At 34.8% G+C, this 20448-nt stretch overlaps 1 protein-coding gene across 5 annotated transcripts in view; it reads left to right on the top strand.

The window, feature by feature from the left end:
* USP25 (ubiquitin specific peptidase 25) overlaps positions 1-7450 on the top strand; it is a 138845-nt gene extending 131395 nt beyond the window's left edge. For all 5 annotated transcript variants that reach the window (XM_070045422.1, XM_030877759.3, XM_030877762.3 and 2 more), the window contains 3 exons: positions 2813-2936; positions 6342-6537; positions 6847-7450. In XM_070045422.1, coding sequence (XP_069901523.1) covers positions 2813-2936; positions 6342-6537; positions 6847-7019 — 493 coding nt within the window. In that variant the 3' untranslated portion in view covers positions 7020-7450. The remainder of the gene's footprint in view (positions 1-2812; positions 2937-6341; positions 6538-6846) is intronic.
* Positions 7451-20448: the final 12998 nt, after the last annotated feature.

The following is a 20448-nucleotide window of genomic DNA, read 5'->3' as shown; positions in this document are numbered from 1 at the left end:
ATGTTAATACTTGGATACAAATTATTAAAGTCCTAGTGATTGTGTACTTTTAAGATAATTTACTTTGGTTACTGAAATAGAAAACTGTTTTGATCAGTAGCTCTATTTTATTAATATTTTGGTCAAAGTTTTATTTAATAGGGATATTCTAATTAGCTTTAGGATTTTGGAGATTAAGTTTTCTGAGAAAAATATTAATATGGTCTTACAATTGAACAGAGTATCTAAAAGGTATTTCCATTTTATAGGTAAAGAAACTGGGCTCCACAGTGCTGCAATAACTTTGTCAAGGTCACACGACTAACTAGGGAGAGAAAAATTGAAATAGAGACCTCTATATTCTTGTATAATTTAATGAAATCAGAAAAGGACAAAATGTATTCATTATCGCAATAAGAATTAACAAGATGAACCTGTCATTTTCTTGCTCTCTGCATAGATTCTACATTAGCTTTTCTGAGTTAACATTTGTTAAAGGACTTTAAGTATAACTTGGAATTATGTTTAAATTTCATAATTTGCTTATTCTTAAATATGTTCTTGTTGGTAAAGTGAATATTCTTAGCATAGCAAATGTGAAAGGTCAGCTAGAAAATTAGTAGTGGTGACAAATAATATTTATGGAATATTGTAAAAATAAATGTTAATTTTACCACTTTAAATATAGCGGTTACCGTTACTAGCAGTGTATAAAACATTGCCAAAAGGTTTTGTCAAACTTGTTTTTAATGAAAACTTAGCACTTGAAAGCCATAAATTGAATTATTTATTGATGGGTCATTATTACTTCTCTGAGTAATGAAATGAAATCATGTTTTTAGGAACCATAATTTTACAGCAGTAAAACTGGAAGAATAAAGAGAATCTATCAGGCTACATAGTCTTATTTTATCTTAAATAAGAATTTGGTAACTGGACTGCTGAATTTTATTCTGATTACTTGAAGTGTAAGCACTTTAAACGTTGATAAAATGTAGAACGTTTTGTGTACTTCACTAGAAAATTGGAACATGTTCATAGTTTCAGAGCTATTCTCAGAGCGATGACTCAGGTCTAGAAAGCCAGATATGGATGTCATTCAGGGGAGACCTTTCAACAGGAAACTTAATAGCTATAAAAGGGAAGGTAGATGTGCCAGCAAACTAATTCAACTTAGTGACGTAAAACAACATTTAATATTATTATCACTCTTTAAACAAAAAAAGCTTTAGCTGAGACTATACCCATATTATTTCAAAATAAGATTTCATACCCTAAGTTTTCTCAAAAACAAATTCCTGGGAAAAGCTGTTTCCAAAACATAACTTAAAAGAACTTATTTTTTATGAAGTAGTTTCAGGTGTGTAATTTGATTTGTTATGAATGTGTACATTAATTTCCACATAATTCTACATTTAACATTTGGACTATAGACTTGTTTCTGAGCACCTGAAATTAATAAACAGTAACACTGATTGGCAGTAAACATTGTTTCTGTACAGTATTTCACTTTTTAGGATGTTGCATTTTTCTGAATTTGTGAGAAGATACGTTATGATTGGAAAATCTGACACATAGGAAATATCTTAAAATATCTTTCATATTTCAGTTATACAAATATATAGCTGTATATATTTTTTCCTACAGCATGTTAGGAGAAGAATAATCGTTTTAGAGACAAATATAGTACTCAAACATTTTTCCCATATTCCCTTTTTAAAACCTAGTTTGAACTTCTTTTTGTTTTTTTTTTTTTTGCTGTACGTGGGCCTCTCACTGTTGTGGCCTCTCCCGTTGCGGAGCACAGGCTCCGGACGCGCAGGCTCTGCGGCATGTGGGATCTTCCCAGACCGGGGCACGAACCCGTGTCCCCTGCATCAGCAGGCGGACTCTCAACCACTGCGCCACCAGGGAAGCCCCTAGTTTGAACTTCTTAAGGTCTAGACTTAAATAAATAACATATTAATATTAACTATAAAACAAAGGCCTAACCCTGCCTGCCTTTTATGTTAGTGTTTTCTTTTGTCTGTATCCCACTAGATTTCCCAGATTTAGAAGCATTTTTTCCCTTCTACTTCACCCATCTCCTTTGGATATTCTCCCCTCTTACATTTTTCTCAATGAGTAGAACTGTGCCCTCACATAGAAAAAAACCTGACTAAAAAAGAGTCACTGAATGAATCGAGTGCTGTTCGTTATAAAGGAACAAAGTAATCTGATCCTTCCCTCAAACAAAAATGACATCATGTTGTTTAAAAAGTAGATCGTTGGACTTCCCTGGTGGCACAGTGGCTGAGAGTCCGCCTGCTGATGCAGGGGACGCGGGTTCGTGCCCCAGTCCGGGAAGATCCCACATGCTGCGGAGCGGCTGGGCCCGTGAGCCATGGCCGCTGGGCCTGCGCGTCTGGAGCCTGTGCTCCGCAATGGGAGAGGCCACAACAACAGTGAGAGGCCCGTGTAGCGAAAAAAAAAAAAAAAAAGCAGATCGTTGACTTTCACATCAGTGTTAATTTTGAGTCTAAATGGAAATAAATACCAAGGAAGACAGAAGGAACTCTGAATTCATCAATTATGGCCTTTTTCTCAGTTTTTTCTTAATTCCTAGTTCTGTTTTTTGTTTGTTTTACTTTTAAGACAACTATCTGCTGGTTTCAGATGTGGCTGTTACTCAAAAGATGCCTTCAGGCATACAGTGTATCATCAGGTGATACTTTTTATTTTAATGTTGTTCTGGATAATCAAAATTTAAATGTATACTTAAAATGCTTTAAAATTGTAATTGACCTTTTTTTACAAAGATAAAATAGTAATGCTGTACTTTTTTTTTTTTAAGTTATATAGATTCCTTGCTGTTCCTTATCTGTGCTTATCAGAATAACAAAGAACTCTTGTCCAAAGGCCCATACAGAGGACATGATGAAGAATTGATATCACATTATAGAAGAGAATGTTTACTAGTAAGTTGAATGTACATAGTATGTGTTTACTTTATCATTTTGTCTTACATTGGGGCAGTTATCTAGACTCATATATAAGTGATTGACTATTAATTCTGATGGGGTGTCATGATGATGTCTATAATCTGGGTCTATTCCCTTGAGGTGGGAAAATACACTCAATTCTTTATCCCTTCTTCTTTAAGGATCTTAAGTTTTACAGATGATGAACCAGAAATGTTCTTAAAATGAGGTCAGAATAATTACATTTTTATATTTAGATTTCTTCTCATTCTGCCATTCCCTCTTTTGATGACAGAAGAGGGCCTAAATGATGAATTATCATCATTATTATTCCAGAAAAAGAATAGATTTTTCTGAGTTTTTATAAATAGTATATTTGGTGTACATAATGTTAAAGGATTCATTGTAGTATAATATCATTTTTTTTCACCTAGTCAATGGAATTTTTTTCCTCAAATATTTTTACTATCTATGTGCTGAAATATTATTGTTGTTATAAACTTTAAGAAATCTTTTTAGCAAGTTTTTTTTTTCCCCTACCAGTTTACTCTCTAGATATCTGGAGTACTTTGTTAATGTTTCTTGAGTCAGCTAACCGTTATGTATAAAATTACAAATTCCATCTTTATACTTTTTTCTGATTAGATTTTATTTAGCTATTAACATGACTATAGATTGTGAACTTCTAAGTTGCAGTTTTTTTCTATAAAATATATAAAGGTATTCAAGAGTATGATTTTTGAATCTATATAGGTTACTTGGTTTATGTGTACTTTAAAAAACTTTAAGTAGGTGTACTGGTGAAATGTTTTCTTTCAGTAGAACTACATAGTATATGTTAATTGTAGTCTGCGGTATGTTTTCGGAATTTTTGAATGTGAATATTAGAGGCTTGTGATCTTGTTATTTTTCTCTTAGCTGATTTTGCTGCATTTGAGTGTATTTTAAGACTTGAATTGTTGATGGTTTGTATCCATTAAGGATGGTATTCTTAATTTGGTCAGTTTCAAAAGGTTTTTAATCAACCCCTGAGAAGGAAGACCTGAATTATATATATTTCAGTTTAAAAAAGTACAGTTTTATATAATTATATAAAATTTTGCATTGAATGAGTTAAAGCAATTTTTAATGTAAAAACGTTACAGTGTTGGGATATTGAAATATTTTGGTAAAACTGTTTTAAACATAAATACAACCAAAAAAACTTGATGGTTATTCTAAGACATTTATAAAATGGTAGAATGTGTTTCTTTTATCATTTTAGGTTAGTAAACCAGCCACACTTTGTTGTTTCACATAGGGATTTAAATAAAACCTCAGGAGGATTATTTTAGTGTTCCTTTAAGGTTTTTCTTTTTTTTTACATTGAGTATTTACTGAGTGTCAGATTCTGAGGGATGCAAAGATAAATAAGACCTATTATTTATCCTAAGAGAATTCAATCTGGTGAGTGATGTACACAGATAATTTTTATATTTCAGAATAAGTATTATTATGAGAAATATGCAAAATAATATACCTGGAATTGTTGGGGAGAAGCTTAAGAGATAAGATAAACGCTGATCTGGATCTTGATGGATAAATAAGAGTTTAAAGCCTTGTAGAGAAGAGAGAAAAACATTCCAGACAAAGGAATATCATATGAAAAGGCATGGGAAGTATACAACAGAAAATGAAGATAAATCCATTGTGGCTAAGTTATGAGGAACAGGGTTAGGTGGAAGTGATGAAGCCAACAGAATTTGTTGTTAGACTGTGAAGAAGCTTATGCACCATTCTAATGCATTGGTACCATTGTAAAGTTGGTGTAAGTTTGGCTTGATCAGGTTTTGGAAAATCATTCTGGCAGTCGTATACTAGAAGATGAACTGGAAAGGAGTAAAGATTGAAATGAAGAACGCTAGAGGAGATAGACAGGGAAGAGAGGGCGAGAGCCTCAACTAAGGCAGAAGTACGATGAATATGAAAGAGAGGGTATATAAAATGGTAAAGGAAATGAAATCAAGGACTTGGTAACTATTAGATGAGTGGGAAGAAGGAAATAGAAGCATTAAGGCTGCCTGACTTACTAGTTCTGTCTTTGGCTTTCGGGACTCTTAAGAGAATGAATAAGGTTGGCTTTGGACATACTATGTTTGAGTTGTTTCTAGGATATGTTTTGATTTAGTGAACTTAACATCGAATTTCAGAATAATTACATGTCTTTGAAAGCAAATTATAAAAATTACACTAGATACTTAAAGGCTTACCTCATTTAATCGTCTTAACCACTGTGTAAGGAAGGTAATAGTATCTCATTTTTCATATAAAGACGCTGAAGCTAGGAAGGTACTTGTTTGCTGAAGGTTAAATAATTTGCTTAGTGGCTGAATTGGACTTTCAGCATAAGCCTCTCTACAAAATCAAGATAAATTGCACAAGAATGACATAACATAACCGTAAGAAATAATAAAATTTTTGTATTTGAAGTTCAGCTTAAAACTGTTTAAAAATCATATTTATCATTCTGTAAACGTAAGACTTCAGACATAAACGTCTTATTATACCTGTACCTTTTTATCTGTCTCCTATGTTTCTTATCACATGAATTTCTCTCTTCTACTCAATTAGATGTCAGCACACTTGGCCTGTGCTACAGCCTACCACTTGTTTTTATAAATAAAGTTTTATTGAAACATAGGCGTGCTCATTCATTTACATATGGCTGCCTTTGTACAGCAACGGCAGAGATCAGTCATTGCAACGAAAACGATATAGCCCTCGAAGCCTAAGATATTTCCTATCTTGTCCTTTACAGAAAAAGTTTACTGATCCCTGTACTGTAAGGGATTGTAAGCTCCATGAGAGTTTTCTGTATTAATCACTTGGGTACCCCTGCATCTAGAACAGTTTCTGGCACATGGCATGTACTGAGTAAGAATTTTTTGAAGGAGTAAATGAACTAATGGATTACCTTTATATTTTTGTATCAAGAAGTATAACAGTCCCTGTTGAGTTGACATTTATGGAAAAGATGATGAGTTTTTCAAAAATTTCTTCCTTTTTAAAATTACTTTGAGTGCTTGTCAAATTTTAGAATTGGGGGAAATTCACCTCTGGAGAACAAATTTTAAAATGGTCCCTATAGTGATGATCAAAGTAAAATAAACTGAACTTAAGCTTTAAAAACATGGCAACATTATTTCTCCCACTTCTTTTTTGCTTTTGTTTCTGTTGTTATATGCATAGCCTTTTCTAAGAGACTTTTCTTGCTCAATAGGTTGAGGTTGCGTTTTGTGACTTCCATTTGTTCTAATACTGTCTGCGAACATGCTTGTTATGTTGCCTTCAGTATTAACACTTACATTTTTATTTAATTAAAAAAGGAAACAAACTTGTTGTTCTTTTTTTCATTGCATTAAGAAATTAAATGAGCAGGCTGCAGAACTGTTTGAATCTGGAGAGGATCGAGAAGTAAACAATGGTCTGATTATCATGAATGAGTTTATTGTCCCATTTTTGCCCTTGTTATTGGTGGATGAAATGGAAGAGAAAGATATACTTGCTGTGGAAGATATGAGAAATCGATGGTGTTCCTATCTTGGACAAGAAATGGAATGTAAGTTTAAACAATGCAGGTGGACACCTGGGGTGTTGGGATTAAAAGCAGTTAGAATTAGATGTTAGTTATTATCATTTTTTATATTCTGTAACATGTTTATATTCGCATCAGTTTTTTTTCTTATTTACAAACTAAGCTGTGCACACTACTGTTGCCATTTATGTTTTACTTCTTCCCCCCAAATGGTAATGATTTTACATGTTTTGAAATGAAACATCAACTGACCACTCCAAATTAATAAATCTTGTTGAAGATAATTTCTCTCCCTGTCGATCTTTAGTTACGTCTAATTGTTTATATTTGCAGCAAACCTCCAAGAGAAGCTGACAGATTTTCTGCCAAAACTGCTTGATTGTTCTACGGAGATTAAAGGTTTCCATGAGCCGCCGAAGTTACCTCCGTACTCCACGCATGAACTCTGTGAGCGATTTGCCCGAATCATGTTGTCCCTCAGTCGGACTCCTGCTGATGGAAGATAAACTGCACATACTTTCCCTAAACACACTGTATAAACTTTATTTTAGTTCTTAACCCTTGCCTTCCTGTTACAGGGTTTGCTTGTTGCTGCTATAGTTTTTAACTTTTTATTTTAATCACCGCAGAAGACGAAAGGACTCTACAGACTTTAGCCAGACTGCAAACAAAGCTGAGAATCGCATGGCGCTCAGACTTTGTTTTAACCAGAACTGATGTATAATTACAAATCCAGTTGATTTTATTATGGCAAAACCATGCTTTTGCCACTTGTCTTTACAGTATTACTTTGCTTTTATCTTTTCTTTATCTACAGCTTTCCATTCAGTCTGGATCCTCCATGACTACAGCCATTTAAGTGTTCAGCACTGTGTACAATACATAATATTTGGTAGCTTGTAAATGAAATTAAAGAATAAAGTTTTATTTATGGCTACCTATGTGTTTGTAAGCAGGTATATTATATATTAGTGTATTTTTTTAGTTATATAAATGAATTTTGTCTGGGGATTGTTTAAGATTGGGTGATAAATAGATTAATACACACTTTTAATTTTGCTCTAATGTTAGCACATTAGAAATTTACTGAGTACTTGACACTTAAATATATCTGTATTTTTGACTAAGTTGTTAAACTTAGTATGGCACCTAAACCTGTTTTGAATTCAAATCAGGTTTTCACTGAAGTGAGCGGCTGATATTTTAGTCAACCACACTGAAACTTTTAACCTTTTCTTAGATTAACCTTTTATTTTTTTATGTATTTACATATAATATAGCAAGGTGATTATTTCAAGAGATACCAGAAAAAAAGTACTTGAATAAGGGCTATTTAATAGTGAAACTTATAAAAAGTATGTATATGTATATATACATACATACACACATGTATACACACACATATTCTTCATAATGGAGGACAGTGTTTGCATTATATAATCATTCTATTTTTGTAAATTGTATACTACTTTATTTGAAAATGTTCTCTACTAATCAGTGCTGTGAAATGAAGTTGATATTGTTGAACTAGAAGTTATGAGTATCTTACCTGCATTTATTTACCTCCTTTTCAAAAAGGAAAAAGCTGTAGAACATTTTGTAGATGGAACTGCTGTTTAAGATTAATGAAGTAATATTGTGAATGAAATTCAATGCTTTAAAGGTAATCATTGTTACCAACAACCTATTTTTGAATTTATAAAAATTCTTTATAAGTGATACTTTGTTAGTGTAGTAAAATATATCATTATACTATGTGTATGTTTCTTATAGCGTCGCCAAAGCTAGTGCTCTTCATAAGTGCCTCTCATAAAAGATGCTGGGTGGAAGAGGAACAAGAAAATATTAAACTGTTATATAATACTCCTTATAAAGGTATCAATATACTGCTAAGGTATTAATGACAAAGAATTGGTACTATTTCTGTTGTAAAGTTAGATTTTGCATATTATAGCCATCAGAATGTGTTTTGGTTTAGATTTCAAGTTCTCTACTGAGCAGAACTAGTGCTCTGCATCGGTTTTCAAGTCCTATTGCAAGTTTAGAAACTTCATATGTATCATCAAAGCATTTATAAAGTATCTTCAGTATTTTATGATATTCTACCATAATGGTAAAGTTGTTTGTGTTTATGTGTATAATTGACCACTGAGACACAAACTGCTAAACACCATATGGAAATTACTCCTTTTACAAGGCACATCCAGGTAAGTATTATTATCATATTTACTCTGTACTTAAAAGCCAGTTTATTCATTCCTAGTTATGAATCTGAAGTTCTTATTTAAAAAAGGGACCTTTTTCAAGACCTAGGGAAACAACTTGTTTTTATATCAGCTTTTAATCTACTCTTAAGATTTAGGTTAGTGAAATTTTCTTAACATTATTTACTGGATTAAATATAACTTATGGCTAGTAATTTAAAAATTGAAACCTCATAGAACTGTTGTCCATGGCAGATTTCACTTTGATTTAATGACTCTCATTTTGATTACTATAGTACTCCCTTCCCACTCCCCCACAATTACATTTTGAAATAATTTAGGGTAGAATTCAAATAGATAGAGAAGATTTTTAGGAACTTGTTACAAACATCTTGTATAAGGAGACTGTAGCCATGAGTGAACCTGTGAGATCCCATAATACTTTGCAGATTCGTTAAAATACAATACACTAAATACATTAAATAAGTAGTTCTCAAAGTGTGGTCTCCAGACAAGCAGCTTTTCAGCATCATCTGGGGACATGTTAGAACTGAAAATTCTTGAGCCCCATATCAGAACTACTGACTAACACATGTTAAAACTTGAAGAGTTAACAAGTTTCAACAAGTCCTTCAGAAGATTCTGATATCTGCTGAAGGTTGAGAATTACAGCACTAAATAAAACTGTCAGTAGCATTTTATGCACCTTAAATTGATGTTTAAATTCTGTTTACTTTTGAACCCCCATTTCTTGGAAACTTTTCATTATTTCCCTCACTGGCAATTTCAAAGAAGTGACTAAAAATTATTTTTCTTAGTTTTAGATTTATTGAGACTAAGGTGGATTCTCTCCTCCTATATCTAATTCTCCAGAAGTTCAGTGTCTTTGTTTTATGATTCAGAATTGTTGACTTTGGCTTCTGAGTCCTATTGTCCTCCCTCTGAAGTACAATCACACAGCATACTTGGGAAGAGTAAGTAGGGATACAGTTGTGTAATCATTTTTTTTAAATTTACTTTACATTGTTAAGCAGATTAAATATTATTTGTTGTGCCAATGATAACCTCATCCAAAGCATGTGTATTTTGCTGCTAGGACTGCCATAATAAATACCACAGACTGGACGGCTTTAAAAACATAAGTTTATTTTCTCACAGTTCTAGAGGCTGGAAGTCCAAGATCAAGATGTTGGCAGGTTTAGTTTCTCCTGAGGCCTCTCTCTTTGGCTTGCAGAAAGTAGCCTTCTCACTTTGTCCTCACATGACCTTTTCTCTGTGCATGTGTGCATCTGTCTCTTCCTCTCCTCTTCTTATAAGGACACCAGTCATACTGGATTAGGGCCCCACCCTTATGACCTCATTTAATCTTAATTATCTCTTTAAAGGTCCTGTCTCCAAATACAGTCACATTTGGGGGTAAGGGCTTCAACAAATGAATTTGGGGGTGGGAGACAACAATTCAGTCCACAGTATGTGATGGCCCAGTTTATATACCTCCTTTGCAGACACAAAAGTATTGTTGTTACAAGATCACTGTGCAAATATCTGTAGTTCTATTCTTTCATCTGCTTTTCTTTTACTCTCACTTTATTCTAAAAACCATGTCAAAGTTATAGCAAACCAAGTTAGAAATTGCTCACAGTGCATCCACCTAATCATTTCAGTATGTTTTCATTGAACAAATTTTTGCTGAATGAATGAAATAATTCATGTTGACTTGCCCTTGTTCATGTTTATTTTATTAGCTTCACTTAACATTATACCATAGGTCTGTTTCTGTTTTGCTGGTGTTTTTATTCTTACCTACTTTATATCCCTATTCCCCAGCTAGTACTGGAGGCACTGGTGTTAACCATTGTGGACACATATTTTTCCATGTTTGGATAATGTTATGCGGTGCGTACATATAAGCATTGGTGGGGTTTTTTTGCAGGGGGTTGGAGGGTGGAAAGGGAGAGGGTCGTTGCTTTTAAAAAATGAAAAAACAATCTATTTTACATATGCTTTCCCCTACCCCCTCCTGTACTTTCTAGCCTCCAATTCCTTCTTTTTCTAATTAGCCATTTGATAGAGGTGACTTACAATAATCAAATAATAAGTACTATAATACTACTAATAAAAGTAAATGAGTCATGATTGAGAGAACTACATACGCAATTGAATGCACACAGACATACACACCAGAATTTCAAATATCCTTACTTACTCCATGCAAAGTTCTTTCACACCTTCACTACCATTCTCAACCTCCTATTCAGTGCAGCTCCAGTAAAATAGGATGATCTCACCTTTACCAAGAAAGTTGGGGAGCTTGGATATGAACCCCTTCAACTTTTCACCTCCACACTTGTAAATTTACAGTTAATTATTAACCAGGATGTGACAAGGGATAGACATTTTTGATAACCCAGTGTTATGAGGATGATACAAATAAAATCAAATTCAGTATAAAATGAATTTATAAAACTTAGTTAAAAAATACGTTCATTATTTGGGAGACATATTTGCTCTACTACAAAAGTAGCTCACTGTTTTGCTTTGTATTAGCCCAAAGCCTGTACAATATCAGTTTGTCCTTTAGCAAATGGTTCTTTTTCAATAATCTGGAACTAGATTAGTATCCTTAACCTTAGGTGTGCATCAAAAGGGTGAGCTTTCTTTATAAAAGGTGTCTAGGTCCTATCTATCATGTGGATTCTTAAAAGCCTTTTAAAGTGAGAGCTATTTTGAGAACATTTGGTAGGTGCTTGTCCAACTTTAATTTTTCTAAGGATTACCTCTGGCCCTCCCCTCAGAGACTAATTGAGCCTGACTAGTAGGGTGGAGAAATGTGCTTTTTGCATTATTGTATGTCACGTGAAAAGGCAAGGGGTATAAATTTGCTGATGCCCCCCTCAGCCATACTGCATGCGCATTTTAGTCTGCGCTCCAGCTGAAGCTGCACTCAAATGTTCTTCAGTCCTTAACTTGCTGGACTTCTTTCTCTCTTCTGAGCGGTAAGAGTGCAGGCTCTAGAACCACACTGCCTGTGTCCAGATCTTGGCTCAGCTCCTCACTGTCGTGTTGATCTTGAGTGCACTCTTTAACTCTTCTGTGCCTACATTTCTTCATCTATAAAATAGGATTACAGTAAAAACTGCCTTATATCATTTTTTTAAAAGATTAAATGTGTTTCTGTATTTAAAAAAACTCTTAGAAAATGTCTGCAACAATGTAAGTGTTCAGTAATCATCAGCCATTTTATAGTTTGTCACTATTGGCTTCTGCTCATGATTTTCAGAATCTCTGCCTTCCTGAGACGAGCTGCTTTGGACTACTCTCATTCCTGTCTGCATTCTTTGTTTTCTTTTCTTTCTACTCTTTAAATATCAGTGTTGGCAAGGTCTGTACTTGACCCTCTTCTAGCTCTTCACCCTTCCTGGATGGTCGTGTCTGCTAGTTTGTCTTCCTCTGCTGCCTACATACTTATGATTCACAAGTTTGTGTTCCTAACCAAACCTCCCTTGTGCATTTTAGATCTGTACGTATGTCCAATTATCTGTTCAACATAGAGACTTGGATGCTTCACGGGCACTTTAAACTCTGTATATCCAAAACTGAATTCACTACTTCTTCCCAAACCTGATTCTCTTACATTCTTTTGGTGAATGATACAATGATTCAGAAATAAGGAATTATTCTCAATTTCGCATTTATTTCCCATTGATTACTAGGTGTTGACAGGTCAGAGTTTTAATACCTTGCTCATGCATCCCTTTACTACTGTTGATGAGGTTTCTCATCTTTTAATTTGGACAATTGGATTTGGCCTTGAGTGGCCTATCTTTACCCTTGCCCCTTTAATCCATCTTATATACTGTTGGCAGAATAATCTTTCGAAGAGGTTTTGCATATCTGTCTTCCATTACTGGACTGAACTCCTTTAGAGGGAAATAGTATCTCCTGGTTTTGTAACCCTAGTACGTGTTAAAATATCTGGCAATTTAATAAAGGTGCAGTCTTGCAGGTTGTCTGGTCCTCCAATCACCTTAGACCTGCGTGGTCTAGTATGATGGCCACTAGTCACCTGTGGCTATTTAAACTTAAACCAAATATTAGTCATCCTAGCCATATTTCAGATTCTCAATAGCCACATGTGACTGTTGGCTGCCGTATCGGACAATACATTTTAGAACATTTCTATTATTGCAGAAAGTTTCATTGGACAGAGCTACCTCAGACCCTTGCTGATATGGACATCTTCCTCTATTAACACCCCTGGAACATTCAAACACCCTCCAAAGTGCTAACCTGAGCAAATTGGCCATCAGCATTTACATCTCCTTATCTTGATCCTGCCATTAACCACTTTACTACATCTGCTCTTCAGAGAGCATCTCTACCGTCATATATCCAGTCAGGAGCGCCCACACAAGGTATTTCAACAGAGGAGATGTGGTAGAGGCATTAGAGAGTAACCCAGAGAGCCTAACTGCAGGATGCAGCTACTATTCCTAGGGGTAGGGAAACAAAAGGAAAAGTTGGGGTTACCAGAACCTTGGAGCTCCAAAATAGGGGTCCCCATGGAGTTGGTGCTCAAACCTCTGAGAAGGTTCACCACCTAAGTGCTCTTGCTACTTCTGAGGGATGCAATGAAGATAGCTCTAGAAGTTCTAAAGTTGAAGCTCTAAGTTCCAGTTGAAGAATCAATTGAAATTATTAGGTCACCGGTAGGATTGGCAAGCAAAGACAAAGAAGTAAGTCTTGTTTTCCTCTTTCTACTTTCCAACTTTTCTCTAATACTTCATATTGACAGAACCTAAATGGAGTGCAGAGAAGAGGTCAGGAAAATGCACTTTGCAGAGTCCCAGCCGCAGCATCACAGAGCAGGGGATAAAAGGGTGGATGGAACTGGAGCTGAGAGACAATAGGTATAGAACCTACACAATAGTTTCTGCTCCAAGATTTCATTTTTATCCAAATATGTTAATCACTAAAACACTAAATATTCAGAAATGTATCTATGGAGTATCTCTGGGACCTCAAGAGTAAATGCACTAGTTCTGATTGAAATCCTGTTGCTCTTTTTTTATCAAATGAAACTTTTTAATGATGCTATTTAATGCTTTATTTTTAAAGTCAGCAGTGGAAGGATGTATATATAATATGAATTCATGCCCATTGACACGTTTTGCTTGTGTGCCGTATGCCACAGTATCTGCCAGGTAGTATGTTTATAAAACAAACAATGATTAGACAAAAGTAATAATCCCCCCAAATTCATCTATCTACCCAGAGTTAGACACTTAACATTTTTGCGTTGATCCCCCTGGACATCTTTCTGTGCATGTGCACATATACATGCACACATACAACTATATCTAAATGAAATATAATAGATGTAGACATATTTCCAAGGAAGTGTGTATATATATCCCACTGCTCTACAGCACTTTATTATAAGGAAGATGTACAATATTTATTCATGGATATACAATGTAGGCTGCTACTTATGTCTCTCTGTGTACTACTTTTTATCTCTTTTGTCTTTCTGCTAAATTTGTAGATGTATAACTTTTGTCTGAGTTACGGAGTATACAGATATAAAATTTTGAGCTAAATTGTCAAACTTTACCAAACTTCCTGTTTATACTGCCACCACTAGTGCATGAGAGAGTGTTTCTTCACAGGTTCAACAACATAGAATATTAACAGTCTTTAATATTTTTCAGGGACAGCCGAAAATTTATTGTATTTTTAAAATTTTTAATGAGAGTGAATATGTTTCAATATGTTAATGGCCGCTTGTACTTGCTTATGACCTTTGCACTTTTTCTGTTGGGTGTTCACGTCTATAAATTTGCAATAGCTCACATTAGGAATCATTAGTTCTTTACTACTACACACACTGCGGATTTTTACCTTCTGTCATTTACTTTAAGCTTGCTTATAATATTAGTGTCTTATGACTTTATTTTTATGTAATCAAATCTGTTGACCTGCTTTATAATTTTCACCTTTGATACCATGTTTAGAAAGGATTTTCCCTGTTCAAGATTATAAAAATACCCATATTTTCTTCTGATATTTTTATGATTTTGTTTTTTATGTCAGTCTTTAGTGCAGTTGGAAATTATATTAAAGGGTGAGGTAAAAATTCACAAAATTTTGCCAAGATTATCTAGTTGTCTATAAAATATTATTTTTCCTTACTGATCTAAAATGTAATCTGCACTAGGTAATAAATTTTTATATTTGAAATTTATGAACACTCTCTTCAGTTCCACTTAATGTTTTTGTCTATTCAGCTACCATTACTAATTTAATGACTTTTTTTAACATTGATTTAAAATATTTGTTTTATAACTAATACACATTTTCCTAGTAGCTAATATGTTGTGTTACTACCCAACAGAGATGCGCTTAATACTCATTTTTTTCCATAATTTTCTGTACTCTTTTACAGATAAACTTAGAATTATTCAATCTTCTTTCAAATAAAAATCCTACTGGCATTTTGACTGTACTTACATTGGCTTACGTAGATTGGCATATAGAGAAATCATTGAGCCTTTACAATGATGAGTCTTCCTATCCAAAAACAATATTGTCTATCCTTTCATTAGATTCATGTCTTTCAGAAGAGTTTAATTTTTTTTTAATTTTTCTTTAAGTATCTTAATGTGTTTTAATGTTTTTGTGGTGTTTATGAATTGAATTCTAATTGAATATTAGTGGTAGAGAACAGCAGGTCTCCAACTTTTTGGTCTCAGAACCTCTTCACACAAAAATTTTTGAGGACCTAAAAGAGCTTTTGTTTGAGCAGGTTATATCTATTGATATTTTACCACTTTAGAAATTGAGTAAAACAATATAATATTTAAAATGATAAAAATACCAGCATAACATGTTAACCAAAATAATATATTTTAAGTGAAAAATAGTTAAATTTTCTGCCTTCTTTTTCTTTTGGAGTTTGTTGTGCTTAAATCACAAACCTGAGGCTTGAAAGGAAATTAAGTGCTGATTATAACTGCTGCATCCCTTATATTAATTATGAAAATTACGCTGTTCTCACACTTCCACATGACACATAGAATTAGCTTAAAATTTGGACTAGCAAGGACAATTATTTTAAAGATAGATAGGAATCATTTTTCAAAGTAGTCATGTAATTTCTTAGAAAAATAAAAATCATCTAACAGTTTCAAACTTCAGTGTGCCTTCCATAGTCCTGGAAATTTCACCGAATAAGACACCTGCTCTTTGCTTGGTTTGCATTTTCCATACCCCATATTTTGAAAATGTCTCCAGGAAGAAAGCTTATCTGGTGTTCTACACTGCGCTCGAGTATTGCAACCTTGCGTGTCCATTTTCCAAACACTGAAAAGAGTTGCTTCATATTTTTTAAACTGTTCCATGATGGCTAAATCACAGAAGTCTATAAATCTTTTAGAAGATAGTGTATGGGGAGTGTCTTTAAGATCTTGGAATAGCAAAGGATTTCTTAACACAGAAAAAGAATTAAACATGAAGGAAATTTTTGATAAATTTAACCACATGAAATTAAGAATTCTGTCCATCAAAAGATTCCCTGAAGAGAGTGAAAAGACAAGGCAATATAGTGAGAGGATATTAGCAATTTGCAAGATGGCAGTGCAGTAAGAAAAATAAAGAATGGACTTACGGCTTGGGTGAGATAATCATGATAACATACTTTCTAAAATGTTCCCAGATCCTTTTTTCATTAAGAAAAGGATAGTTAAAGAAAAACATAGGATTTTTCAACAAAATGAAGTGACAGGAATTCTTATAAGCTACAAAATACAAGTGGATGGAGCCAAACTACACACAACTACAATATTTTGGCAAGACTTTGACAGGTTTAGCAGATGTGAGGAGTTATCAGTAAAAAGCAAGCAAACAACAACAACAAAAAAAAAAAAACAAGGAAATTCTGTATGTCCTAAGACCCTCAGAAAACAGAAATTGCCAATAAATACCATAAAGTGAGAAGACCTCAATCGGAATCTTCTGCAAATAATTCTGAGAACGATAAGCAAAACAGGGAGAAGACTCCACTGGCTTCAGTTTGTGGTTGAGTACAAAAGGATGTGGACAAAAATATCGGAGGGGTCTGAGGCAGTCTAATCCTCAAGGAAATAAAAAATGCTCAAAATCAAAATTGCTTCAGAAGGGTAGACATCATCCTGGAGAAAATGCTGGGAATAGAACCTAGTTGAGGTAGACCTAACCCAAAACTCTTAATATCTGACCTGCATGAACTCCTGCTCTTGCTGGTGTACCATAATGACATTCCTGCAGCCCCAGGAATTATGTCCATCATACCTGAAATGCTTGATTATATCCTTTTCCCCAGTGCACAGTCACCTTAATAACTGGGGACTTTCTCGAGGAGACTGAGTCTCCTCTTCATTCAAGTGGCTCTGCGGCTGCACACTGGCTTGTCTTGGAATTGGTTGAGGGGCCACGACTCTTCATTTGCTGATTCAAGTGAAATTTCTCTTCAACAGATTTATAAGCTTTGCTTCTTTAATAGTCTACCTATCTATTTTAGTCCTAGGACACCATGACAATTAGACGTTGCCAAAAATCAAGACTCCCAGTTATTTTTGGCTGTGCTGCCATTAAAGTAACCATATCTACCTTGTCTCTACTAGTTCAGTGATGCTACATGACCCCTACCTCTCTGAGATCGTATTATTCCCATTGAATTCTCGCAAGTTTGAGGGCAGCACTTCCCATTGTCATTTCTAGTGCACAGAGAATAGCTACAAGAGCTCTTTTAAAGGATGCTGGTGATCACGTCACCAGTATATTTCCCAAGGATTTGATGAAGGGAGTATCTTCTGGCCTCTCCAGTGGACACAGCAGGGATACATAATCTACTTCAGCATTGCAGTTTCTGTAAACTTTTGGGCAATTCCATATGCAGTGTACCAAGGAAGTTCTGGCATCTCAACTTTGTTCAGTTTTTGCCATATTCGAGTCCAATTTCAGTCACCCAACCAAGAAAACTCTTAGAGCTGCTGCTAGCCATTGAAGCCAAAAATTGAATCCAAGAAAACTCTTAGAGCTGCTGCTAGCCATTGAAGCCAAAAATTGAATCCAAGGTCTCTGCTTAGTGCTTTCATATCAATCAATTTAGCATTGTATTCGAATTCCCTCACTCTTATCAAACATCCATTCTCACACATTGTCCTCAGGTTCCTCTCAAAATAAATTGGCAGAATTTTGCATTTTTTTAATGTACATAGTGTCTCCTCTTGGATCACACTTTAAGTTTAACCCTGGGGCCTGCTAGAATTTGAATCTGAATATAGGCCTACAAACAATGAGAGGTGGTGTGAATATTGAAGAGAATCAGCAGGTCCCTGCTAGACAGCCACCTCAGGTGAGGCCATTACAAGTTTTTCAGGCAAGGGAAATCCAAACTCAATACAGGGGAAGAAGGCTGCTCTTATTGACAAGGTTCAACAGAACTTTGGGGTTTAAGGTCCTCAGCTTCACTGGAGACTTCCCTTGTGTCCCTGTTCCAATTTTCAGGGTCCCACTCTTTCCCAATCAATGACCTGACTTTAACATAAGAGATCCTCTATAATGCTGTGAACTCAATTTGCTTTTTAATTCAGCCTTGCACAGAATTCAACTTTGGGTATGGTTTTAGAAAAGACCTTGTGGCTATAGGAGACAAGGGTTTCATTTAAGATAGTTGCAGTTTTCTTGTCCTTTACTCAGACTTTGAGATGAGAATTATTTAACCCCCTGAGCTCATCATTTTCTTTCTTCAAATTCTTCAGTGCACTTTGATGTAACCAATCAATCTGTTAATAAAACAAATTTTCACAAAAAATGGCAGCAGCTACTTAGTCACTCCAAGTCTTTCCTTCTACAAGTGATTTCATGTGATAATTTAAGTCACGGTTTTGCCACTGCAATTCACGGCCTACCAGCATCGCCTTTATGATAGGCAACATTAATTCATTTTAATCTAATTGGATTGGAGATAAACATGATAGATTAATGTACTCAAGATTCAGTTACCCTGGAACCACTTCTGATACCAATATCTGCATTCATGAGGTTAAATGAGGGAAGCAGAGCTACTATGAGTTGTGAGATAAGATACTTATAATAATTAAAACTTACACAATTATGGCAGCATCTGGGAAGTGACATTCTAGGAGAGAAGTTGGCAAATCAGAGGAGGTATCACTGATCAGTAAACCTGGGGAGCCAAGCATGCCCAGCTGCTGAAGTGGGACTCTGAAGAGAAGGCTCCTAGATCTATGAGAAGGTATGCTCTGTATAGCTACCAACTCTGCAATGATGATGGGCCTGGGGCAACTGTTGGTCAACAGAGTTAGCAGCCAAAGAAAGCTGGGTGTGGAGTGGAGGAGAGCAGGTTCAAGCTAGAACCTACTGGCACCTCTGCATTTGTCAGTCACCACATCTAACTAATGACCTTCAGAAAACAAGGCTCATTCACTTCTACTTTCCCAGTCTTGCAATTCTTTTGGCCAATGCTAACTAGCAACCATACAGGAAGGAGATTCTAGACAGGGACTTACAACTTTCATTGTTGACACAGTTCAGGCTACCATAGTTCAGGCTATGATGAAGACATAGAAGAAAAACATAGCCACAAAGAAAAAGAATTATATGTATATATAATACAAAAATGCCTGAGAATCCAATAAAAACCTGAACTTGAATAGAGGCTTTACCAAAAAAAAAAAAATCCAAATGACTGATAACCAGAAAAGTGTTCAACCTCATAAATAAGCAGGAAAATGGGAATTAAAATCACAATGAGATACCACCAAACACCCACAAGATTGGCAAAAAACAAACAAATATTGGTGCGGATGTGTATGTAGCAATAGGAACACCTAAATTATACTGGTTGGTGTGTAAATTAATGCAACCTCTTTGGAAAAGTGTTTAGCATTATTTTAAAACATCTGAAGTTATGAGTACATTGTTCAGTAATTCCTAAGTATTTTTCCTAAAGATAGTTAGGTACATGTATATCAGTTTACACATACAAAAATGTTCTTGGAAGCATTGTTTATACTAGCAAAAACTAGAAACAACCCAAATATCCATCAACGATAAACTGACAAATTGTAGTATGTTCATATAATGGAATACTGTACAGCAATAAAAAGGAGAAGGTGACAGCTGCATATATCAACATGGGCGAATCTTATAAAGATATGGCTGACTAAAAGAAGACAAAAGCATATACAGTAAAATTCCATTTATTTAACATTAAAAAACCTAGGTAAAATAAAAATATATAGGAATGCATTAATGAATGGCAAAACTGAAAAAAAAATTAAAAGACAAGAAAGGATTACCATGTAAGTCCAGATAATAGTTACTCCAGGAGGGAGGATAAATGTGTGATTGGAAAGAGACACGTGGGAGGCCTCTGGACTTGCTTCCAATTTCATAGCATTTAGTAAGTTTTAATTTTCTGTTTCTATGCAAGTTTGCCATTGGAGTTCTAAGTCTGGAGCTTGGTAGAGGATTATCCTCTAGAGACATAAAGTTGAGAATAATCACGTCTGAGATGCAGTTAGTCAAGGGAATTCATGTTATGTGATAAGATGATGTAGAGAGAAGAGAGGAGGGCCCAGGACTGAGTTCTGAGGAGCATTAAAAGGTGTTATGTTGGAGGGAAAACCAGCTAAGGAAATAGAGACTCTCCAATGAAGTAGGAAGA

The sequence above is a fragment of the Globicephala melas genome, chromosome 4 (genome assembly GCF_963455315.2).
Source record: "Globicephala melas chromosome 4, mGloMel1.2, whole genome shotgun sequence".
Lineage (NCBI taxonomy): Eukaryota > Metazoa > Chordata > Mammalia > Artiodactyla > Delphinidae > Globicephala > Globicephala melas.
Note: the sequence above shows the minus strand (reverse complement) of the source record. Positions and strands in the feature narration are given on the sequence as shown.